The following is a 19,983-nucleotide window of genomic DNA, read 5'->3' as shown; positions in this document are numbered from 1 at the left end:
CCTTCCCGAGCACCAACTAAGTGAAAAGGCATTGGAGCGAAATGTAAGAAGCGATTAACGTGACTTGTCGGAAAGTGTAACAAATGAGAGATAAAGAAACAATCGTTGACGTAGGCGGTGAGTTGAGATTCAATTGCATTGTCTTGCTCACGAAAGAAAGAAAGAAAGAAAGAAAGAAAGAAAGAAATAAATAAAAAATGGCGATCAAGAGGGTGTTTCGCAATCGGCGTCGCCGCTTTCCATCGGAATCGGAGGGAATAATAGCTGTCATTACAAAGTGCAGTGCACCTCTGCGTAATGCGTTGCAGCGAGAGCCAAATGCAGTCTGGAAACTGCTTTCCATGTATACACTTATATGAAAATATTGGAGCGAGCGGCGCCGGCGGCCACCCCCAGATATTATTGTGATTATTGAAAAGAGACACACAGCTGCTCGCATATGTAAAACGGCTGACCATTGTTGTGCTCTTATTAATTGCCAGTGATCTTTGCAACACTTTGTGATTCATGACTCGCCGCTTTTCGATCGCGCGGTGACCCTCTTTGCGTTGCGCCACCGCAGACGCACAAAAAACGCGGCCCTTTTCGAGTTCATACATTATTAAAGCAGTCGGACGAGTTTTAACTTAATTTCCAATGCCTTTTGCAGGGTGCAATTCGAATTCATCAATTCGAATGATCGCTTTTTGTGCGCATTGCATTGCATTGCATTGCGTTGCATTGCAAGCTCACGACTCACGAATCGCCTGCAGACGCAGAGCTCTGCACCGACTTCACATCTTTTTCCTTCGAATTTTTAATTGCATTCCTTTTAATCAACACGGTCAGGTTTTGATTGTAAAAAGGTTAATCTTGGAGATACTTTATGATTTTTTGCGGTCAATTAAATGTTCTGGGCAATTTCTTGCACATTTTTTCTTCAAAACTTAAATTTAAAATTTAAAATTTTTTCGAGGACGTAAAAGTAAATGAATTTGTTTTTAAATTTACTTCTGAACAAAATGCCTAAGAGATGATTGTGCGCTGTCGATAATTATAATTTCGATAACTTCTTAAAAATAAAAGAATTGGATTACTAACTATATCTTAATATTTCCTCTCTCCTTTCATCCAATTTTTCCTTATAGACAAAGTGAAAAAATGGCTTTCTCAACGAGACGTATGATAGAAATTACCGCTCGGAGCACAGAAAATGCAATTTCCTGCGTGCAGTTGGCTAAGCTCTTTTTACTCTTGACTCGCTGGCTGGCACGCATTAAAAGTTATGGGATCGCTTATTGCAACTCAATGTGCGCGCGCGTTACAATTTACAATTTGCATGTAATGAGAGAAAATATGAAAGAGTTAATTGGCGTTGCACAGCACAAATTGGCCGCTGGACTTTTATCAATTACAATTTGCATGCTGATTTTCGCCCTCGTCGTGATAATAATCGCGCTCATGCCGAGCCAACGCTATAAGCTTCATTTCACTCTCTTTACCGCGCACAAATCTTTCCGCTTGTGTGAAAAATTGTGCCAATTTCGGCCCAAGCGTGATTTCGTGCATGCGAAATTATTCAAGCCGCTCCCACACATGCCAAATTAGCTGCTTTTTTCTTGTAAGCACGATTTCTTTGCACCGAAACGAATCCTCATTCTATTTTTTGACACATTACTCGCATAATTTTTTACACTAATGTTTTTTACTCAAGTGTTTTTAATAACTTTGAAATTTGCGTCAAATAATTTCCATTAAGCGTCTTTTAATGTTTGCTCAAAGTGAGAACAATCTGACGAACAAATGAGATTGGAGCAGCTCTTCCTTCAATATTATTCTCTTCGTGCTGAGAGAAATGCGGCGTTTTAGTCTGCGGGAATGATTGTGGGCACGAGTTGTCACACTTGCGCTTTGCTCGCGTTTTCCTTTCACCCGCCGCGCGCGCGGGCTGGGTAATAATAAATAATGTGGGTGCAGCGGCCGGCCAGCGGCGTGTCGTAATGCCCGCTCATTAATTAGAAACACGAAATGCCCGGAAGACACGAGACAACTCTCTGCCTCCAAATTCCACCTGCGCCTCGATTAATTTTGCTCATTCTGTGCCGGACCTTGCCACACAATCATCGCCAGCGCCGTTCGACACACGCTACACACGTCCCAAATAAATAATTATTTAATAACCGCGTATCGCTCTGATTCGCGATTACATTGTAAATTGATTGATTGACTGCTAATACAATATTTTTTGCTTATGAAAACAGTGAATTTATTACTTTCTTTCAAGGGGAGTTTCCAGTTTCCTCACATTCCTAATAAACTGTTTTATTTATTTTTTTTATTTAATCAGGTGGACACGAAAAGACAGAATTTAAGGAAAACTCCGACAGCTCATCTTCATCCTGTAAATTTTTGTTGTATTTTGTAAATTAAAATAACATAGTCATCAAATTTCGTATTTTTTCTCCCCTTTTCGGTTCTCTTTGACTTTTTATGTTTCGAATTTAGAATTTCGCAACTAGTGTGGACCAGAAGAGCGGCTTGTCGCGTGTTAATTGGGTCCAGCACAGCAGATTACCCGCTGAGATTGAAAAGACTGAGAAAGTTGACAGGGCCGGGCTGCGACTTTGCCCAATTTCGTCACATTTTATTAGCTCTCAATTTCGTTTGCGCGCGCGGCCGGCCGATTTAGCGCGCGCGGTCTCGTCGGTGTTATGTCAAGTCAAAGTCAGAGAGGAAGGAGTGAGTTCGTTGCATCATTCGCATTACGATTTTGGGCCATCAGTCGAATAGGGCGAGCAGAGAAAGTGCTGCTCCAGACCAAATTGAGAAGAAAGAGATGCCACCTGCGTTAGAGCGCCAACCGAGAGAGAGAGAGAGAGAGAGAGAGAGAGAGAGAGAATAAAAAAGAGAAAAAAAATTGGCTGCGGGTCGTTGGCTGTCAATGCCATTTTCTCTCAATTCTCACACCTCCGCGCGCTGCATGCGATGCCGCGCGACCAATTGACCGGATCGAATCCATTCCCTGCTCCATTGCTCGCTCACTCACTCATCCCGATTTAATTTTAAATGTTTGTTTAATATTTAAAAAATGTTATTTTTTAAATTTCACGAGTTGGGAAATAAAATAACTGGACCACATTTTTGAGGCAGCGGCCAAACCTGTTCTGCCGAGTTTGGACAATCGCGTCGAAGGCGCGAACGAAACTTTTTATTTCCGCGTGTCTTTGGTTGAAACAAAATTAATAATCAAGGAAAAAGATTGAAATCTTTTGCTCTGACGAAGCAGAGATTGGGCAAGCGACCGAGTTCCGTCCGCTTCCAACTCGAATATTGACCTAGAAATCGGCTGCAAGTTGAGTGGTCATGACACCAGCAGCCGCTTGCCAAAAGTTGCGAAACACACTGCGAAAAACAAGCGTTTATGCTCTCCGCGTGTGCAAAAAATGTTGTAAAAGAAAAATTAATTTCAATGCATTTTTTTATCTAACAGAATTGTCCGAACTCATTTTCTATAATAAAAAATTAATTCCCAGTGATTTTATAGTGTGCTGCAATGTAAACAGAAACTCGCAGGTGCTTGAAAAAAGAAGGCGTATAAATCAGTGTCCAATATTATTTTATTGCTATGCAAATCGAGTTGGCTTTGAAAGAAGGAACAAGCGAGGTTAAATAAATCAGCGAGCGCGCGGTGAAAGAGGTCTGCATCTCCACCCTCTGCGCGCCATGTCCAGATGAAGATAAATGAAGTTTCCGTGATGGTCCACTGCTCCTTTTGATCCGACATAAAAATGCCAGCGGCCAATGAAAGAATTAAATGAACTCGGTGTTTTAGACGCGCGGCGAGAGGAGCGTTGCGTAAAAATACGAATCTATCTATTTCGATTATCGCGTTCGACGTGAAACATGAAACGAATCTCACGATCACTTTCTCTGCGGCTCGTCTGCCCACTGTCCACTCCACTCCACTCCACTCTCCGATCCCCTTCAAATATCAATATCTCGGCACTCGCAAAGCATTCAAACTTTAAATAAGGAATTTTTAGTGGTGATGCTTGCTACAATATATTAAAAGAGTCACGAACATCTGTTTTATTTTTGTATTTATTTATCGACGACTCTGATCTGATGAAAACGAATGAAATTCGATATCCGAGCTTTTGTTTGGAGAGGGCGGCTGCTGCTGCTGCTGCTGCTGCTGGGCCCGAAACAAGAGTGATTATATTGCGCATTGGAAAAGAAAGAAAGCGAAATTTATTCGTGACAATATGGCAGACAGGTCGGACCGCTTTAGTGGCTGCAAACACAGAGTGTGCCTGCGTGGCGACCATGCAGACCAGCACCAGCGCACCAGAAGAGCTAAGCACAAGAGCTAAGCACAAGAGCGAAAATTCGAGTGCCGCACCGCACACCGGCGAGAGAGCAGAGCAGAGCAGAAATCTCTCTTTAGAGGCGAGAAAAGCGTTGGCTAATCTCGCTTAAAGCCCCATTACAGCTTCCTCTGATTCCATCTCTCAACAACTGGAGCACTTTTTCTCCTGCTCGCACGCCGCGCTCCAGCCTCCAATTCAGTAGAACCCGACGAGCCACTCTTTCTTTTATTTGGACTGAACAAATTGAAAATTTCAAACCGGTTCTATCTATTTTTAAACAGTATAATTTTAAATTAATTAAGTCTACGTTTGTTCTCTGGAGAAATTTATTTCTGAGCTTCAATTCGAGGAAAATATTATTTGTAACCTTTTTTAAACTCTCAAAGTCACGTCTAACAGTCAGGAAAAATGTTAAACAAATGATTTGTTATTATTATGCAATTTTAAATTGGACTAGAAACAATTTGGCAGTGCGCTAGCGATGAAGCCATCATAGTTTGGTGCCCGCGGCCAGTGAATCATACATGAAATTGTAATTCAAGACAGATATACGTTCGAGTGTTTGCGAAATGTAAGCCGCAGAGAGTGATTGTCTCCGAGATAATAAGCCGTCGTCATATTTGCCCCCGCGCTCGCAATAAAGTAGCGAAAAAATAACGACGAGACCTTGTACGTAATCGAAAAGCACGCATTGTGTTCGAAAATTTCTTCTCGTCTCACTTTGCATGCCCTCGTCGAATGCGTTGGTCTTTCTCTCTCTCTCTATTTTCCATCTGCGTTAAGTAGAGCAAATACAAATACAAATGCAATTTCGAATGCGGCGAGCCTTGCCCTTTGGCCCCGCGACGAATCGCTTCGTGCGTCCACTATCCACTATCCACCTCTGACTACTTGGATATTTAGATCACGGGCGTGAAATACATATTCCACTCGATATTACGCTTCCAGCGCAATTCAATATATTAAGAGAAGACCTTTCTTTAAGCAGCAGCTATGCAACCTTTTTACGCGAGCGATGCTCTGGTTGCATACTTTTCCTTCTTTCTCTGATTAATTAGTTAGAAAATATTTAAAGGTCTCTTTCAATTTGATTGCATTTTGCTGCGTTGGAATGCGTGGAAATTCCCAGCAGTGAGTCACAGCAGCGATAGAAAAATGGTGCGTGGGTGCAAACTCGGTCTCGAGAGCCGACCGAGCAGCGGTCTGATCAAAGCGCATTTTTATTTATTTTATCTGGCTGAAAAACCAATAATTCTCGTGTTACAACATGATCAATGAACGTTTGTGTCTTTTTATCTGAGAGTGAGTCTGTGCTGTGTCGGACATGAAAATTTGCTGCCGATGTAAATTGCCCGATGGAAACGCGAACAACACCCAAAGCGTGCGAATTCCGACCTGGCAAAGTGAAAGCACGCGGTACATATACACACACTCAGAAAAGTGATTATTTCGGCGAACACGCAGATAAAGCACAAGCGTTTATTGTGCGCGGAAGTGATCGCCGCCGACAGGACAGGTGTCTGCCGCATTTCAAATTTCAAATCGATCTCGTGCACAAAAACACTTTTCTTTGCGTCACGTGTGTCGGCCGTCTTCCGTCTGCCCCCGGACCTGCCCAACTTGAAAGCTAAATCATTTTACAATTATAATTTTTCACACGCTCAATATTTTTTTATGAGAATTTCGCCTTGTCGGCATTTTACGAAAGGCTTATTCTCTTTTCCTTTACCGCACGGTCACTGTCAAATTTAACGGATGAATTGCAATTGTTGTAAGAAAAAAAATATAGCATCAATAAATTTTTTATGGACTGGCTGTCCAAAAACCCTTCGGATCAACTTTGATTTTGCTTATTCTTTTTCTTTAGTACGTTTCCTCTTCAGGTAGATTTTTAAAATTAAAAACAAATGAGAGGTATTGATTTATAAATTTCCTGTAGGATAAATTTGGTAGAAAAAAATAAAAATAAAATACCTGCGATATTGAACACCCAAAGCAAAATTATCAAAAAGGCTTCTAATTTTATTAATTGACCCTTTTTTATTAAAAGAGATGATTATATAATTTCCATTTTTTAATTTAAGTCAATTAATAAAAAAATAAATTCAAAGGGGTAGCTAATTTACACAATTATTTTGAACAAAATCAATATTTTGGAAATAAATATTTTTAATGACTTTCTTTAACACTTGATAAATAATTTGTGAGTAAATGTTTTCCTTCGATTATTTATTAATCTGAATCAAGATCGCTGGATTGGGCTGTGAGATTTGAAAGTAAATAATTTATAAAGACCACAAGGGAGCAATAAAAGTGAGAGCAAGACTGAACAAATAAATAATGACTAATCCTGGCAGCGGCGGAGCTGCCGCCCAGGAACACAACTCTGCAGCATTTAAATCAAAACAAAAAAGGCTCGGAGGTTGGAGAGAAAGAAACGAGAGCGTGGTGCGGTTACGAAGTTTTGTGTTGGAAATTCCATTTTATTGACAAGCATTTCAAATCTACTCAAATCGAGAGGAGTAAAATTATTAATTGTTAAAAAACAAAGTGGGGAGTACGTAGTAGACAAGATTAATGATCCACTTGTTTTAATTAATTAATTAATATCATGTATCGTGTTGAATAGAAGGCACATGCATCTCATATTCTGATTCAAACAACAAATCACCTTATTACCTACCGCATAATAGGAAATTACAATTTCAACTCTCGCGAAAGAGAGAGAGAGAGAGCGAGCGAGCGCCTTTCTCAGTCAAAAATACTGCACACACGTGAAAATACACTTTATTTTTTTTTTATCTATGTACACATTGCGGCCAATTTTCCCACTCGACAAGCAGTAGTTTTGACTTTGTCCAGCTGAGAACTCGACTGTCGCTCCGATCCGAAGCGCCCGAACCCCTCATTTTGGGAGCTGCCGATAAATTTAATTTAAGTTGAAGCGAGGAAACACTTTGAGGCTGCCTCGGGGACCAGAGAAACACGAACGAATTTTTGGACGCTCGGGATTGGCGCGAGTCGAACGGTCGAACGGGGTGTCAGTCAACATAAAGTCGGTTTGATTCGAGTCACCTTCGCTGACTAGAGTATTGCCAAAGCGGAAAAACCAATTTCTTCTCTATTATTCGCGTTGCGTGTATAAAAATGGGTCTGTCGTATAAAAGGGATGAGGTATAAAATGTCATTTCGCAATTAAAGTGAGTGTTAAACTAAACCTTTGGTTTGATGCGAGCGCGCGCACACACGAAACTACCACTAATTAATAATAAAATGACTTTTTACAAAATACTTAGAGTGAGTTGTGTGTGTTTTCTTTTGCTTGCTTTACGCGGCAATTAAATGCAAACACAAAGAGCAGTGCGTGTTAGTTTTAGTCTTGGCACAAAACGAACGAGTCGAACACAAAAATAAGATAAAAATAAAAATCGGCTGCCTTGCTTAAATATGGTTGTATTCTAGTTAGTTTCATCTTACGCAGATATTGTCATGGTGAGCGCGATTCGAGACAAATTGTCAGCAGCACCATGTGCCTGCCGCTCCACTCACTCGAGGTGAATTCAAACAAAGTAACAAATCAGCAGTGAGTACGCAGAGTGTGTGTGTGTGTAAGGAATTACGAGTCCGAACAAACACTATTACATGATCAAGCACTTGCGCTGCCGACGCTTTTGCGGCTCGGGTCTCAGCACGGCGCGCACAGCCTCGTCGAAAACCTGCCAAAACACACACGCAAATTGTTAATATTCACGAAAGAGGCCAATATTACAATCAAAACCAGGCATCAGCATTTAAAAAAAGAATCTTAAACTCGGCCAAACGGCTGGAGTGGTCAGTATTTTTGCTCTTGCTTTGAATGTTTGCGCAATTCGTTAACTCTTAAATTTATCAAAAGTTGTTCAGCATCATTAATTAGGGCGGGAGGTGAAATTACCGCTGCAAACGCCACCATCAAACCGTTCCTGTCGAGGAAATTTGGCTTATCGTTCACCCCGCCCACTTTTCTATCCCTCGGAGTCAGCTGATTGCGTTGAAGTTAGCTCCAAACATGATATTTAATATTTCATTCATTGCGCACGTCAAAAGAAAAATATCCTCTTCACGATAATTTAATTTTTTGAATAATTATAGACCCGTTGCGTTTAAAAAAACCCTATTTTTATGATACCATGCGAAGTTAGGAATAATAATTGAGGCTAAATTAAAACTGCGCATGCGTCAAGTGTCGTATTTTCTAGTAAAGCAGCGCGGCGACCAATCAGATTCGCCGGCTCTCAAGGCAGTCCAGGCTCTCCAGCGAGCATCGCTGTAAAGGAACTCTGCCCGCGACGACTGCTCTAACACTAGAGTGTAAGGAAAGGAGAGTAGATACTAGCAGGCGACAATGGCATCAGAGCTGATACCCTACTACTCCTTAACTTACACTCGCACCTTAGATGCACCTCTGATGCTCGCTAGGGGGCCTGGAGGTACCCGTCCTTAGCCTAGAGAATCTAGAGAACCGGCGCATCTGATTGGTCACCGCGCTGCTGCACTACAAAACACGACACTTGACGCATGCGCAGTTTTAATTTAGTCCCAATTCCCAATTATCCTAGCTTTCGCATGGTATCATGGAAATAGGGGCTTTTTCAAACACAACTCTGGTCTTTTATTTATAAAAAAGGTTTGAACCTGTTTGAGGCCGCGCTGGGTGAGGGCCGAGCACTCCATGTATCGGACCGCGCGCACCTTGTTGGCCAGTTTCTGGCCCTGCTCCCTGCGGATGGGGCTCAGGCTCTGCTCGGAGAGAATGGCCAGAGATTCCTTGTCCTCCCGCAGGTCAATCTTTGTGCCTGGAAAGAGCAGTCAATCAGGGTCAGGTGGCGGAGGTGGGAGGTGAGGGCGGAGGGCGGGGCTCACCGACTAGGATGATTGGCGCATCGGGACAGTGGTGTTTGATCTCGGGCACCCACTTGGCGGTGACGTTATCACAGGAGCTGGGCGACACCACCGAGAAGCAGATGAGGAACACGTCCGTCTGCGGGTAGCTCAGCGGACGCAGCCGGTCGTAGTCCTCCTGTCCGGCCGTGTCCCACAGGCCCAGCGACACCGGGATCCCGTCCACGATCATCGGCGCCGAGTAGTTGTCGAACCTACAAAATTTAAAACGATTTTCTTAATGGAAAAATTTATTGCATAATTTTTTTCAGATAATTTGTTTGCGGACAATGGGAGAAAAATGGAAAAAACGCTTGGCAGACCCTGGGAAAAGAAAACAAAGGGGACGACGCATCGATCAGAACAACGAACGGCAACAATGTCTGCCAAAAAAGGAAGGCGCTCCGACGCCGCCGAGATTGGACAGCGACAGTTACAACTTTACAACAGCTCGCCTTTTCGCGACTCGAGAAACGAACGGACAAAACACAATTCGATTCGAGGCATACCACGGAAATTCCGAATCCGAACCTGCAGTTTGGAAAGTTTGGCATTCTCCTCGACGAAATTAAATTATTTACGGAATTAAAATTCTAATCGGGATAAACTAAACAATTAATTTAAGAGGCGGGGGTGAAAAGTGAAAAGTAAACAAGGGTCGGCGTCGGGTCGGGAAAGTGAAAAGGTGCGATTTGTGGAGCTGAATAATACTGACACTGTGGGCACGTATTCGCCGGGGAAGCTGTCGGTGGTGTACGAGATGAGCATGCACGTCTTGCCGACGGTGCCGTCGCCCACCACCACGCACTTGATCGGCCGACCCGAAGACATGATTCGGCCCGACGCGCACGCTAGCTCGGCGATGCACCACTTATTGCGCCCGTGTTTTCGCCGCCGACGCCGCCATAACGTGAAATGCTCCCTTTGCGAGCCTCCGCTCCGCCGCCGCTGCTGCTGCTTTCGCCGCTAGGCCGACGCGGGCGCCTCTCGCGCCACCAAACACAAACAACTCCCTTTCTCTCCGCTCACACGCTCACAGTCCCGCTATCTTCTTCTCTAGGACCTTTAAACACATTCTCCGCGCGCCGCACGGCCTTTAAAGCTTTTAAACTTTAAAGGCGCTTTAAAATTTAATTTCTCGTAAAATCGAATCAAGCCATTTATTGTTAGACACCTTAAAGCGTTCTACAAAACTCGCCGCAATTATAGGGATCTTCCTTCGACAGGGTTTTTTCTATTAAAAAATGAATTATTTTTGTATTAACAAAAACCCGGTCGAAGGAAACATCATATCCCTAGGCATTTTTTAGAACGCATTTCTTTATTTAATATCTCTTGTGCGAATTTCAATAGTGGAAAAGATGATTATTTTTATATAGAGGATGATCATACAATACTCGCCGCTGACAGTAATTATTATTGTTAAATTGAAATCAATAAATTTATTTAAAAATTATTTTACATTGGAATTAAAATTATTTTGAGAAGCTCGCCGCGCCTGAGCGTATTGCAAATTTTGGAGTAGATTTCCTTGAAAATTAATAAAATTAAAATGTGCGCTCGCAATTTAGCAAAATTAGGTTATTTCCCAATTTTTTAAAACGATATTAAAAATATTACAACTAGAGAAGAAATTAATTAAAAGAGTAATAAATATTTTATAAAACAAATTAATCAGGACAGATTTATTTATTTGGAGTATTTATTTTCTGCTCGTTGCCTCCTGAGGTCTGACTTGACGAAAAAGGCGAGCACGGTGCCAAGCAGCAGTGAAGCGCTCATGAAAAGGTTGCTGGCCAGGTCGCCGTACGCTTCGAAAAGCCAGCCGTAGGCCAGGGTGTAGAGCACGGAGAGCAGTTGGCAGCCGAAGGTCATCATCCCGGCCGAACTCGCCTCAGGTTCAGGGTAGGTCAGCTCGGCCGCCAATTCGAACGCAGCCGGCAGATATCCCACCATTGTAATTCTAGCAAAATTCTTTCTCATTTATTTAATTTTCATTTTAAAAACAATTTTACCCGAATAAGCCTGCTCCGACGTAGACGAAAATGATGTTTCCGGACCTCAGCAAAAATGTGTAAGCGACCATCGCGACGGTCGATAGAGCGTAAACGATGATATTCATCTCTCTGCAAAAACCGTCAATATTTTATTAAACCGAAATTAGAAATAGAATTCAATTACTTGTAGCGTCTGCTTCTGTCTAGAATAAATCCGACCAAAACGGAGCCGACGATTCCAATGAGAGTGATCAAAACTCCCATGTAGCCTGCGTCGTTTTCGGTATCCTTTCAATTAATTTTTTTTAAATTATAATTATTTGAATAATTACTAATTTACCGGATAAATTGGCCGGATCATTTGGCTGAGAAAAACCGTGATTGCCGAGAAAACGGCCAGGTTAATGCTGTACGTGAGGAAAACGAGCACGAAGTTGACGTTTTTCATCAAACTGAACTGCGCCTTGATGTATTTTTTCACCGACTCTTGGTCGTTGCTTCGGCTAGCTTGCGCGTTTCCAGGCGGAGTCGCAGGTTCCGACTCTAAGACTGTGTCACAACACGTTAATTTAAAATATTCAATTGTAATACACTGTTCCTACAAATCAAGTGAAGGACGAAAATTACTGTGGAATAAATGGCGACGCCGTAGAAAACGAGACTCAGTTCGAATTGAACCGTGGACCAATCGTCGTTTTCGGGCACTCCGGACACGAGCGCCACGGGAACGAAAAAGCCCAACGCGCTGCCGATCTGCGAATACATTATTCTGATTTAAAATCCCAATAAAATCACATTTTCGTTCATTCCAATCGATTCCTAAAGGTCATGTAAACTCTTTCCGATCGAAAAATCAAAGCAAAACGCACGTTGCTTTGGCGCGCAAAACGCATGAACCTCTGACGTCACAGCTGCCAATGCCAAGCACGAAGCATGTGGATTGACGTCAGAGGGGTGACGCATGCGCAGTAGCGACTAAAAGGTTCATGCGTGCGGTTTGCTTTGCGCCTCTGCTCGCACGTCACAATTAAAGCGTTTTTAGACCTGAAAAATAATGAACCCCAGCTATTTCGAGCCTCAGGAATCGATTTGCGATTGAATGGATTTAATTAAAGCAGCACCAAACAAATATTGTGTGTACCTGTGGGCCGAAAAGTCCGATGGAGCAGGCCGTGGAGACCTCTTTGGGGCCGAACCAGGTGGCGGCCAGCGGCACCTGGATGTTCAGGGCGTAGGTGGAGCACAGGGCGACGATCGTTTGGCCCAGCATGGTGACCCAGAAGAGGTCGCGTCGCAGCGACAGCACTTTAATCCACGCGCCCACGCACGTGCCTCCCATCGCCAAAAGCAGCGACGGGCGCAAACCCTGATGCGATCAAATGCACAAAATTAAATTAAAAACTCACGACACCGCAATTACATTAACTGTCGTCTTTATAGGAATGTTTTCCAAATTAAAATAGAGTAAAATTAAATAAATAATTATTATTTTTAAAGGTTTGCGTTAATTTGAACTAGACTAAATTTTTGAAATGAATTAACCATTTTATTGTAAAACCAAGTGGCGGGGAAAATGGCGACGACAAAGGCGAGCATGTAGATGGTCGAGGTCCAATTGATGGCGATGGGCGCGACTTGGTAGTATTGCGTCATGACGTCTGCAATGATGGTGTACTGGTACAGCTGGAACGAGCTGGACGTCGTGTACAGGATGAAGGCCGCCAGCATCGTCCAGCGCCGTTTGTACAGCTTGAACTCGTTCCTCTCACCATTTTGCCTTTCCTCCGAAACCTCCACTCTGCTCGGCTCTTCCTCGCTCATTTTTTTTTTCTTAAACAATGTGCATCTTTCAGATCGTTTTTCACGATCAGAATATTTTGTTTGGGTCCGCGATTAATATCTGATTTTACTCAGATATATGATTGTATTGTTATCAGCCGTGAAACAATGAAATTTTGTCGTGACTGATATGAATTGATAAAATAATAGAGCAGTGAATTACCTAGATTTTTGTTTTCAGGTGTTAATGGATACATTAGTTAGCTATTAGATAGTTCCGACAAACAAATTATTTCTAACACTAATATCTCTCAATTCTTCAATTACGGACTGCAGGAATTAAAATTAGGAAAATTAGAGTACGTCCGTTCAGGATATTATATCTTTGACGCCGTCAATCGTGATTTTATAGATTAATTTTATCTCTGAAGCCTTAATTCATCTTGTCTGTCAGGTGTTTCGAGTCCAGAAAGCAAAATCAAAGGTCCGAAGAAGAGCCTTGACGGACTTTTTATTGTTTTATTTTATCAAACAGAGCGCATAATTGACTAGAAGTATAAATATCGAGACAAAAATGAATTAAATTAAAAAACGCCAGGTCGTTCATTTTGAACAGCTTCCGCCGGATTATTGGCCTTTTCCGCCTGCTGCCTCTTCAGGTCGGACTTGACGAAGAAGGTGAGCACAACGCCGACTACCAGAAGTCCGGTCATGAAAAGGTTGCTGGCCAGGTCGCCGAAGGGCACGAACAACCAGCCGTAGGCCAGCGTGAACAAAACGGAAAGAATTTGGCCGCCGAAGATCATCATTGCGGCCGAACTCGCCTCAGGTTCAGGGTAGGTCAGCTCGGCCGCGAATTCGAATGCGGCCGGCCAGTAGCCAACGATTGCAATGCTGAAAAAAACGATCAAATTAAATCGGGAATCGGTTGAAAAGAAAATTATCAAATTTGTACCCGTAAATTGCTGCCGCGACGTAGACTAAAACTATGTTTCCTGCCATCAGGATCAAAGAGAAGGTCAATATCGCCACGGCCGAGAATATGTAAACGGCAATGTTCATTTCCCTGAAATTTCATTCATTTAATAAAATAAATAAAAGAAAAAATAATTAATACTTGTATCGTCTGGTGCGATCTAAAATAAATCCAACCAAGACGGAGCCGATCATTCCTGTGAACGTGATCAAAACGCCGATGTATCCAGCGTGGTCGTGAGCGTGCTGAAATCAAAATTTCGTCTGGAAATACTGAAAACACGAATTGAACGAGCCAAACCGGGAAATTGCGGACGATCATCAGACTGAGGAAGACCCCGACTGCGGAGAAAACGGCCAGGTTGATGCCGTACGAGAGGAAGACGAGCACGAAATTCAAGTTGAACAGCAACCTGAACTGCGACTTCAAATATTCCAGCACAGACTCTCTCCTTCTCGCGCGAATCGCCTGCGCGTTGCCTGGCGGAGTCGGCGGCTCCGACTCCAGGACTAGTACCAACAAAAATTAATAAATTCAATTCGGAGAGAGTAAAATTGCGTACAAATCAACTGGAGGATGAAGGCCAGGGTGCAGAAGATTGCGAGACCGTAGGCAATGTAATAAAAGCCCCATTCGATGGCGGCCGCGTCGCCGTCTTCCGGGATGAGAGCCACGGGAAGGAGGAAGCCCAGGGCGCCGCCGATCTGATTTTTTTTTTAATTATTTTTATTTCTTTAAATTTGAGATAAGTTTACCTGTGCTCCGAGGGTGCCGATGGAGCAGGCGGTGGAAACTTCCTTGGGGCCGAACCAGGTGGCGGCCAGCGGCACCTGGATGTTGAGCACGTAGCTCGAGCACAAGGCGCTGATCGTCTGGCCCAGCATTGCCACCCAGAACCGGTCAGGGCTCACCGAGATCACCTTGATCCAGGCGCCTAAGCAAGTTCCTCCCATCGCCAAAAGCAGCGACACCCGCAATCCCTAAGTAACCAGATTTTTATATATTCAACTTCAAATTGAGCTGAAAGACCGTCTCTGACGAGGTTTCTGAGCCCACCAATCCATCCCTGAGGGTCGAATTAGTAGAGGTGGATGTTTTTCCGTTCAAAAAAAGTGCGACCTTTTTTCCCGCCAAAACAATTTGAATGCGATAAGTGCGCATGCGTCAAGAGCTGGTTTGAGCACTTGCAGAGAGACCGCAGCTCTTAGAATGACTTCTTTGGCAGATCCATTCAAATCTGACGCATGCGCACTTCTCGCATTCAAATTGTTTTGGCAGGAAAAAAGGTTCGCACGTTGCGCTAGACTGTTTTTAACGGGAAAAAACATCCACTATACCTAATTCAACCCTCAGGAATCGATTGGGGTGCTCAGAAACCGCGTCAAAGACGGTCATTAAAGCCTCCCATCGTAAACTGAGTTTAATTATAGAAATTGGATAAACATGTTTTTCAGTTAACAATTAAAAAGCAATAATTTGTTTAACTTAACTTACGAAAGCTAAACACATTTTAATAGTCAGGTGTGTAATGAAGTATAAAATTTGCGATTACCATTCTGTTGTAAAACCAGGTGGACGGGAAAATTGCGACGACATTGGCGAGCATGTAGACGGTGGCTGTCCAGTTGACGGCGATCGGCTGCACGTTGTAAAACTGCATGACCTCGTCGGTGACGATCGAGTACTGGAACACCTGGAACGAGTTGGGAACGGCGTAGGCGATGAAGAGAGCCAGCATGGCCCACCGCCTCTTGTAGACCGCGAAGACGAGCGGCTGGCCTTCCTCCGGCCGCAGCTCCAACTTGACTTTGAACTTTTCCTCCGGCTCATCGTTTTCTTCTTCCATTTTCTTGAAACCAAAACCCTGACGAAAAATTAATGAAGCATTATTGGCTATGCATGGGGATCCGACTCACGTCTTTGGCTTTGAAACAGGAGACCCTGCTGCTTTCCAACACGTTCATTTTGACAAGCTGCCGCTCGATTAGATATTCGGCTGCGACTGAATTGTTCCAAAGTGTACTGCTAAGCTATTTCACTACTAGTTACCAAAGTGAGCAAGCTTTTATTACCGCACTTGCTTCTGATACACACGTAATAGAAAAAATAAAATATTTTCGTAGTGAACGTGTTATGTCGTCAAATAAAATAGCCTGCGCCTGCTTGGACTTTAAACAAATTCAACAATAAAGCTCGTGGGTGGGGGTAACGAGAAATAAGTAAAAAATATGAAATAATTATTTCAATAAATTGAATAATAATGCTGCTGCGTATTTCTTTCTTTTTCTGTTAATAATAATTTTAGGCTGTTTTCTTCAAATGACCGAATCGCACGTTTAAAGTGATTTTGACTGTTATTTAATTTATTTTTCTTAAAGGTCTATGATTTTTTAGACATTTTAAGGAATCTTACAGTAATAACACTCCATATCCTCCCAAAACAATTTGATTTTTTTAGCTCTCTCACCAAAAAATTGAAAATATGGTTTTTAATATTAAATAGATTATCTTTTAGATCAGACAAAATCGATTATTTTGCTGTAAAAAGACTGACAAAAATTTGAATATTTAACGAAGATATTTAAAAAATTATACACAAACAAAATATGTACTTTTGCTATGAATGGCGGGTTTGATTAAATTTTCTAATAAATCGCTCTCACAATCAGAATAAATTTATTTTTCAACAAAGTATGTACAGTCTAAAAATTCAATCACAAAATGATCGTTTATTTTAATCTGCTTTTCTATTGGTGCGCATGCTCGGCTCGCTGTCTCCTCAGGTCTGACTTGACGAAAAAGGTGAGCAGTGTGCCAAGCAGCAGAGATCCGCTCATGAAAAGGTTGCTGGCCAGGTCGCCGAAGGGCTTGAACAACCAGTCGTAGGCCAGCGTGAACAAAACGGAAAGAATTTGGCAGCCGAAGGTCATCAGGCCGGCCGAACTCGCCTCAGGTTCAGGGTAGGTCAGCTCGGCCGCGAATTCAAACGCGGCCGGCAGATATCCGACGATTGTAAAACTGATATTGTTATTTCGAAAATGTTTATACATTTTTTTAAAATTACCCGAACACCGCCGTGGTGACGTACAACAAAGGGAGATTGCCTGCGCGCAAAACGAACGTGAAGGCGATCGTCGCGGCTGCCGAGAGAGCGTACACAATTATGTTCATCTCTCTGTAATTATTTTTTAAATTAATAGAAATGTTAAATCAGGACGGGGTGATTTTACTTATATCGTCTGGTTCGGTCCAAGATGAAGCCAACCAAGACTGATCCGACCAGCCCTGTCAGGGTTATCAAAACGCCCATGTATCCTGCGTCATCTTGGGCGTCCTGTTTCAAACAAATTATTTAATTTAATACAATATAAAGACCGTCTTTGGCGAAGATTCTTAGCACACCAATCGATTCCTGAGGTATAAAAAGGATATTTTTTCCGACCAAAATGTCCAGCGCGACGTGTGAACGTTTTTTAACGGACAAATAGCGACTAATTCGACCCTCAGGAATCGATTGATCTGCTCAGAAACCTCGTCAGGAAAAGGTGTATAAAAAAAATATTAATTTTAAATTAATTTGCAGCATTTACCTCCTCATAAAGTGGAGTAATCATTTGGTTGAGGAAAGTGGTGATGGCCGAGAAGACGGCAAGGTTGATGCTGTAGGCGGCGAATATGAGCACAAAGTGCACATTTTTCATCAGTTTCCAAAGCGACGTGACGTAGTGCTGCAACGACTCTCTTTCGTTGTTGCGACTCGCCTGCGCGTAGCTCGGCGGCGTCGGCGGTGCAGCCTGCAAAACTGAAAATTACGCTCACCACAGTCCCAAAGTTTTTTTATTTAATTTACATATCAGTTGAAGCACGAAAACCACCGTTGCAAAGATGGAGCAGCCGAAGAACATGTACGAAAGACCCCTTTCGATGCCAGGGATGTCCTCCTTGTCGTTCGGCATCAGCGCCACCGGGATGAAAAAACCGAGAGCGCCTCCAATCTGCACGATTCAACGCTTATTTTTAAGATTTTAAAGTAGCAAATAAATTTCATGGGAAATGCAAGTCATTGTTACAAGAGCGGAAAGCCCTTCTTGATTTTCGATAAACATTTTATCACGAGACCATGAGTGTGCTCTTTTTATTAATCAAATTGTAATAACCTCTCTGTGTAAGATCTGTTTTAATTTAAACAAATTCTGGTGTTCTTTTAGGAAAATTGTGTGTACCTGAGGGCCGAGAAGGCCGATGGAGCAGGCGGTGGAGACCTCGTTGGGGCCGAACCAGGTGGCGGCCAGCGGCACCGGAATGCTCAGCACGTACATCTGACAAAGCGCCACGATCGTCTGGCCCAGCATGGTGACCCAGAAGAGGTCAGGTCGCACCGAGAACACCTTGATCCAGGTGCCCACACACGTGCCGCCCATCGCCATCAGCAGCGCCACCCTGAGACCCTTTGAAACGGAACAAAATTAAACACACACTTGGCCCCCCTTCGAACTCTGGATTCATTTAAAAAATCGCATTACCACTTTGTTGTAGAACCAAGTGGCCGGGAAAATGGTGACGACGAAGGCCAGCATGAAGATCATGGAGGTCCAGTTGACCGCGATGGACGGCACGTCGTAGTAGGTCTCGATGACGTCCGTGATGATGGCGTACTGGATCCACTGGAACGCGCTGATGACCACGTAGCCGAGGTAGAGCGCCAGCACCAGCCACCGCCGCTTGTACACCCTGAACTCGGGCCGCGACTCCCGCTCCACCTTGTCCTCCAGCTCCTCCTCCTTGGGGTCCAGCCGCGAGTTGTCCTCTGCCTGCATCATCTTCCTGATCTCTGCCAATATTTTGCATCAAACACAGTTTACATATTATGTGATAAAAAGCAGCGCGCACTTGAGATTCGCTCTCCACTCTCCAGCACTCTCGGCTCGCGCTCTGCGAGATGATTGTGTGCTCAAATAATCGTGTCGCACTCATGACTTTCTATCGCGTGATATGTTTTGATTGCATTAAATTTGCCATTTGCGTTTATAGAATGACGAGTTGTATCTTTTAATACGTCACACTTCGCCAGCCAATAGCCGACGTTGCTCTCAATGTTTATTTGTTTCAAACACACATTTCTTAACTAGATTAAATATTTGAAATTAAAAACAAAAAAAAATCTGGAAAATTTTATTAATTTTTCCCTGGTCCAAAGAGATATAATTAGTGGTCTATTTTGCAAGGAAATAAATATTTATTTCCAAAACACCTCTATAGAGCGACTATTCCGCCCTTTCGATTTTTAAAATTCACTATTCGATAAATTTAACCTATCTTGTGGGTTTAGGCCAATTTGGAATGTGTAAAATTGCTTAAAATTTCACAATGCGTAGTCATTTTATGGTCCCATGACGATTGGTGGCTCAGAAAAAATGTTTGTTGTCTTTTTTCTTAATGGTACAGCACTTATTAAAAGTTAAAAGCGTTAAAATATCCCCGATTTAGATATTTCCATGAGAATTTCTCGTGGTTTTGCCGCGCTCGTTCATCTAGTGAGGCTCTTTGCCACTGCTGCCAACCAAACAACATTTTAATCACCCCAAAAACGGGATTTTCGGGAGATTTTAGAAGATAATATTTGAAAAGCAGCACTCTATTATAAATTCCCGACTTTTTTCGGAATTAATTGGGTGAGAGCCGGTGTTGTCCGGCGGAAAAGGCGAGTGTCAGGTTGGCATCCCTCGATTTACGCGCCAAACGTTGAAGAAGTATGGCGTCCCCCAGTGTTTTGGTTTACAAATCGAGCTAGACAGACGGAGAGAAGGATGTTTGGGCAGGTTCGCGGCCGGTCGGAGCATCTTACGCGCGATTCCGCCCCCTGAGCCACCCCGAGGACGCACCCTTTGGATGTGCAGCGGCCCTGGCAGGTGCGTGAGGCTCACTTTCGCCGTCGGCCGCGCCAAGGCCGTCGGTGGCGAGC

At 43.2% G+C, this 19,983-nt stretch overlaps 4 protein-coding genes across 5 annotated transcripts; all 4 read right to left on the bottom strand.

Moving 5' to 3' along the window:
- Nucleotides 1-6,798: 6,798 nt before the first annotated feature.
- Nucleotides 6,799-10,219, bottom strand: Mtl (Rac family small GTPase Mtl). The gene is made up of 4 exons (XM_065494443.1): nucleotides 9,985-10,219; nucleotides 9,252-9,484; nucleotides 9,024-9,184; nucleotides 6,799-8,065 (listed from the first exon to the last, which is right to left on the bottom strand). The coding sequence occupies exons 1-4, from the start codon at nucleotides 10,098-10,100 to the stop codon at nucleotides 7,988-7,990; spliced, it is 588 nt and encodes a 195-aa protein (XP_065350515.1). The 5' UTR covers nucleotides 10,101-10,219; the 3' UTR covers nucleotides 6,799-7,987.
- Nucleotides 10,220-10,785: 566 nt separating this feature from the next.
- LOC135945107 (uncharacterized MFS-type transporter C09D4.1-like) lies at nucleotides 10,786-13,087 on the bottom strand. Its single transcript, XM_065492521.1, has 7 exons — nucleotides 12,809-13,087; nucleotides 12,408-12,632; nucleotides 11,869-12,019; nucleotides 11,607-11,815; nucleotides 11,451-11,554; nucleotides 11,285-11,395; nucleotides 10,786-11,232 (listed from the first exon to the last, which is right to left on the bottom strand). Exons 1-7 carry the CDS (start codon nucleotides 13,085-13,087, stop codon nucleotides 10,959-10,961), a joined length of 1,353 nt encoding a protein of 450 aa, XP_065348593.1. The 3' UTR covers nucleotides 10,786-10,958.
- A 443-nt stretch (nucleotides 13,088-13,530) lies between these two features.
- Nucleotides 13,531-15,905, bottom strand: LOC135945106 (heme transporter FLVCR1-like). Its single transcript, XM_065492520.1, has 5 exons — nucleotides 15,574-15,905; nucleotides 14,777-15,001; nucleotides 14,584-14,725; nucleotides 14,268-14,530; nucleotides 13,531-14,025 (listed from the first exon to the last, which is right to left on the bottom strand). The coding sequence occupies exons 1-5, from the start codon at nucleotides 15,865-15,867 to the stop codon at nucleotides 13,630-13,632; spliced, it is 1,320 nt and encodes a 439-aa protein (XP_065348592.1). The 5' UTR covers nucleotides 15,868-15,905; the 3' UTR covers nucleotides 13,531-13,629.
- Nucleotides 15,906-16,674: 769 nt separating this feature from the next.
- Nucleotides 16,675-18,841, bottom strand: LOC135946203 (heme transporter FLVCR1-like). Of its 2 annotated transcripts, none has more exons than XM_065494321.1 (7): nucleotides 18,545-18,841; nucleotides 18,245-18,469; nucleotides 17,872-18,016; nucleotides 17,612-17,823; nucleotides 17,252-17,355; nucleotides 17,086-17,196; nucleotides 16,675-17,039 (listed from the first exon to the last, which is right to left on the bottom strand). In XM_065494321.1, exons 1-7 carry the CDS (start codon nucleotides 18,839-18,841, stop codon nucleotides 16,769-16,771), a joined length of 1,365 nt encoding a protein of 454 aa, XP_065350393.1. In that variant the 3' UTR covers nucleotides 16,675-16,768. The 2 variants fall into 2 exon arrangements, with proteins under 2 accessions (XP_065350393.1, XP_065350394.1); XM_065494322.1 differs by having other exon boundaries at nucleotides 17,252-17,357; nucleotides 17,617-17,823.
- Nucleotides 18,842-19,983: the final 1,142 nt, after the last annotated feature.

This window comes from Cloeon dipterum, chromosome X, assembly GCF_949628265.1.
Source record: "Cloeon dipterum chromosome X, ieCloDipt1.1, whole genome shotgun sequence".
NCBI lineage: Eukaryota > Metazoa > Arthropoda > Insecta > Ephemeroptera > Baetidae > Cloeon > Cloeon dipterum.
This window is presented reverse-complemented; position numbering and strand designations above follow the sequence as displayed.

What these genes read in the sequence shown, in the direction of transcription:
- Mtl (XM_065494443.1), bottom strand. Translation starts at nt 10,100, where the DNA reads ATGTCTTCGGGTCGGCCGATCAAGTGCGTGGTGGTGGGCGACGGCACC. An exon ending in GGCGAATACGTGCCCACAGT is followed by an intron (nt 9,485 to 9,984) that starts GTCAGTATTATT and finishes TAAATTTTGTAG; the next exon opens with GTTCGACAACTACTCGGCGC. An exon ending in CCCAGCGCGGCCTCAAACAG is followed by an intron (nt 8,066 to 9,023) that starts GTTCAAACCTTT and finishes GTGTTTTGGCAG; the next exon opens with GTTTTCGACGAGGCTGTGCG.
- LOC135945107 (XM_065492521.1), bottom strand. Translation starts at nt 13,087, where the DNA reads ATGAGCGAGGAAGAGCCGAGCAGAGTGGAGGTTTCGGAGGAAAGGCAA. An exon ending in CTTGGTTTTACAATAAAATG is followed by an intron (nt 12,633 to 12,808) that starts GTTAATTCATTT and finishes TGATCGCATCAG; the next exon opens with GGTTTGCGCCCGTCGCTGCT. An exon ending in TCGGACTTTTCGGCCCACAG is followed by an intron (nt 12,020 to 12,407) that starts GTACACACAATA and finishes ATGTATTCGCAG; the next exon opens with ATCGGCAGCGCGTTGGGCTT.
- LOC135945106 (XM_065492520.1), bottom strand. Translation starts at nt 15,867, where the DNA reads ATGGAAGAAGAAAACGATGAGCCGGAGGAAAAGTTCAAAGTCAAGTTG. An exon ending in TCGGCACCCTCGGAGCACAG is followed by an intron (nt 14,726 to 14,776) that starts GTAAACTTATCT and finishes AAAAAAAATCAG; the next exon opens with ATCGGCGGCGCCCTGGGCTT. An exon ending in CTTCATCCTCCAGTTGATTT is followed by an intron (nt 14,531 to 14,583) that starts GTACGCAATTTT and finishes TGTTGGTACTAG; the next exon opens with TCCTGGAGTCGGAGCCGCCG.
- LOC135946203 (XM_065494321.1), bottom strand. Translation starts at nt 18,841, where the DNA reads ATGATGCAGGCAGAGGACAACTCGCGGCTGGACCCCAAGGAGGAGGAG. An exon ending in TCGGCCTTCTCGGCCCTCAG is followed by an intron (nt 18,017 to 18,244) that starts GTACACACAATT and finishes TGAATCGTGCAG; the next exon opens with ATTGGAGGCGCTCTCGGTTT. An exon ending in GACCGAACCAGACGATATAA is followed by an intron (nt 17,197 to 17,251) that starts GTAAAATCACCC and finishes AAATAATTACAG; the next exon opens with AGAGATGAACATAATTGTGT.